Source organism: Astyanax mexicanus, chromosome 19, assembly GCF_023375975.1.
Source record: "Astyanax mexicanus isolate ESR-SI-001 chromosome 19, AstMex3_surface, whole genome shotgun sequence".
Taxonomy (NCBI): Eukaryota; Metazoa; Chordata; class Actinopteri; order Characiformes; family Acestrorhamphidae; genus Astyanax; species Astyanax mexicanus.
This window is the reverse complement of record NC_064426.1, coordinates 34,624,929-34,627,504: the sequence shown is the minus strand read 5'-3', so window position 1 is coordinate 34,627,504 and position 2,576 is coordinate 34,624,929. Positions and strand designations below refer to the sequence as shown.

Below are 2,576 nucleotides of genomic sequence, written 5' to 3'. Positions count from 1 at the left end.
AAAAACAATCCTTTACTCAAAAACATCTGTTTTTTTTTTATAAGTAAACAAAAGACACCTGTATGAAATTCGAACACAAGGTCCAGTTATCGCCATGGCAACCCAGCAGCGCATTCTAATCGTGACGTCACCACAGTATAAGCATTCCCAACTTTAGATTGAGTCATTTCTCGTCAGTTTACTGAGGAGAAAGCAGCAGAAGAGTGTCGTTCCTTTCAGTGCAGTTTAACTGTGGACAACTGTATCATCATACAGCAGAGGATGATGGAGGGTTCTACACCCAGACAAGGAAAGAGAAAGAGAGAAGATGAGGAGGAGGAGGATTTCCAAAGGAAAGAATCCCAGGAAAGAAAGAGACAGAAGGGAGAAATAAAACGGCGGCCCAGGAAACAGAGGAGGCCCATGAAGAAAACAGTCATCAAGCCTGGTCAGCTCATTATCCAGACCCCAATGAAGTGGTCAAATATTTAAAATTATTTTATTAACTACAGTAAACTGGAATTATTAAAATGGTGAATGTTCACAGAAAGTTAATTCCACTGCATCCTTTATAACCAGTAATATGAATAGGTAAACTTACAGTACGCTTAATCATCCAAATAGAGCTAATATTGAGTTTTAACATTATTTTCCACAGAGACCTTTGAATCGCTCTACACAGTTGGGGAAAAACTCGGTGAAGGAGGCTTTGGAACGGTCTTTGCCGGAACACGTGTTTCTGATGGCCTACAGGTTCTTGACTAAGTCTCTATAACTGTGACCCCTCAACTACATTCATTATCTTACATACTTTCTTTTCAATCTTCATTACCTTTAATCATTTTATTGTCTTTGTTTGTAGGTGGCCATAAAGTTTGTTCGAAAACAGCAGAACGATCGATATGTCCAAAGCGTAAGTTCACTTGTTACCCAGATGTTATTTTCATAACATGACCAAAAATTACATTAGCAGTCGAGCATTATAGTCCTAAAGTCATAATTTTGATATGTTCTTCTCTGCATTTACTATTTAACTAATCAAGTATTTCTGCAGTCTGTTAATTCCAGGTCAATTCCAATAGAAGTGGCCCTGATTGAAAAGATGAGTGAACCACCAGTTAAAAGCATCATACAACTTATCCAGTGGTTCGATGAGCCAGAGCGCTATATTGTGGTCATGGAGCTCTTTCGTCCTTGCATGGACCTGCTTGACTTCATGTGCAGCAAGCGAGGTTTCTTTACAGAAAAGAAGGCCAGACATATAATGGTTCAGGCAATAAAGGCAGTTACTGAGTGCCACAAGCGAGGTGTCCTCCACAGGGACATAAAATTGGAGAACTTCTTAATCAATACAAACACTTTTGAGGTCAAGTTGGTCGACTTCGGCTGTGGTGACTTCTTTACAGAACGTGAACTGAATCATTATATAGGTAAGATTGAGTCTTGGGCCCTCAACCCACTACAACATTCAAACATGTAGCTTTTAGGTTTTAATAAAGTTCTCTGCTAAGCTCTGCTTGTTTTTCTTCCTTCTTTATTACATTCACAGGCACTGAAGAATTCTGCCCTCCAGAGTTCTTTCTGTCGAGGAGCTATCACGCCGCTCCTTCAACGGTGTGGTCTTTAGGTGTGTTTTTGTACACTATGGTCCATGGATACCACCCCTTCACAACCAGGCATGAAATCATTGCTGGAGATCTTCGCTTCGGAGACCACCTGTCCAATGGTAAGAAGAAGAAGAACATTCTGGTGTTCGAACCAGCTGCTCTGAAGTGTAAAATTTATAATGTATTTTTGATGATAGTCTTTTTGAAATGTAGAAAACATGAGTAAAAAAGATAGCAGATACATTTCAAACCTTAATGTCTTATCTTTCTCCCATCCAATTCCATCACTCTACACAGAGGTCTGCGATCTGATTAGGTGGTGTCTGCAGGATGACCCGACTTGGAGGCCTAGTTTGCAGCAGATCTTCGGGCACCCGTGGTTTTAGTGGAGAGTCCAAGCCTAGGATTAGGTTAGTCAGAAAGGACAGGGAGCCAGGAATAATGCTAAGAGAAAAAGCAGTAAAACCTAAATTATCTAGAGCTTTTATAGAGAAAACAAAAGAAAAGATAGTATGACGAACATACGTGTCTATAAATACTCTAGAAATTAAAATGTAGAAATGATGTATGACATATTCTCATGAGCTGTAATGCCCAGAAGTGCTTATGTCTCTACTCTCTTTGTGTTTCGTTGTGTTTCAGGTCATGGAGAAGGCACAGGCTGTTAAAAAAAAAAACGTCAAATGCAATCAGTAGAGAGGACAACATGTGGAATGCAATGTATACATAACATTTATTTTCAATAGGAACATGCACAAAATATGTGTTTGCAGTATATTCATTTGAGCACATATTGTGCATGCTAGTTGAGGTATCCGGTGTCGCCCAGAGGAGGATGGGTTCTTCTTTTGAGTCCTGGTTCCTCCCAAGGTTTCTTCCTGTTGATCTGAGGGAGTTTTTCCTTGCCGCTGTTGCCTTTTGCTTGCTCAAAGGAAGCTTGGACCCGGATATCTGTAAAGCTGCTTCATGACAGCGTTTTTTTAAAGTTAA

At 39.9% G+C, this 2,576-nt stretch overlaps 1 protein-coding gene across 1 annotated transcript; it reads left to right on the top strand.

The window, feature by feature from the left end:
• The first annotated feature begins 666 nt into the window (after nucleotides 1-666).
• Nucleotides 667-1,976, top strand: LOC125784468 (serine/threonine-protein kinase pim-3-like). Its single transcript, XM_049468159.1, has 5 exons — nucleotides 667-732; nucleotides 842-892; nucleotides 1,034-1,409; nucleotides 1,529-1,705; nucleotides 1,884-1,976. Exons 3-5 carry the CDS (start codon nucleotides 1,082-1,084, stop codon nucleotides 1,970-1,972), a joined length of 594 nt encoding a protein of 197 aa, XP_049324116.1. The 5' UTR covers nucleotides 667-732; nucleotides 842-892; nucleotides 1,034-1,081; the 3' UTR covers nucleotides 1,973-1,976.
• Nucleotides 1,977-2,576: the final 600 nt, after the last annotated feature.

Bases quoted from the DNA above. Each gene is read 5' to 3' on its own strand.
- LOC125784468 (XM_049468159.1), top strand. From the start codon at position 1,082: ATGAGTGAACCACCAGTTAAAAGCATCATACAACTTATCCAGTGGTTC. The intron at 1,410-1,528 runs GTAAGATTGAGT...TTACATTCACAG, and splicing joins TGAACTGAATCATTATATAG to GCACTGAAGAATTCTGCCCT. The intron at 1,706-1,883 runs GTAAGAAGAAGA...CACTCTACACAG, and splicing joins CGGAGACCACCTGTCCAATG to AGGTCTGCGATCTGATTAGG.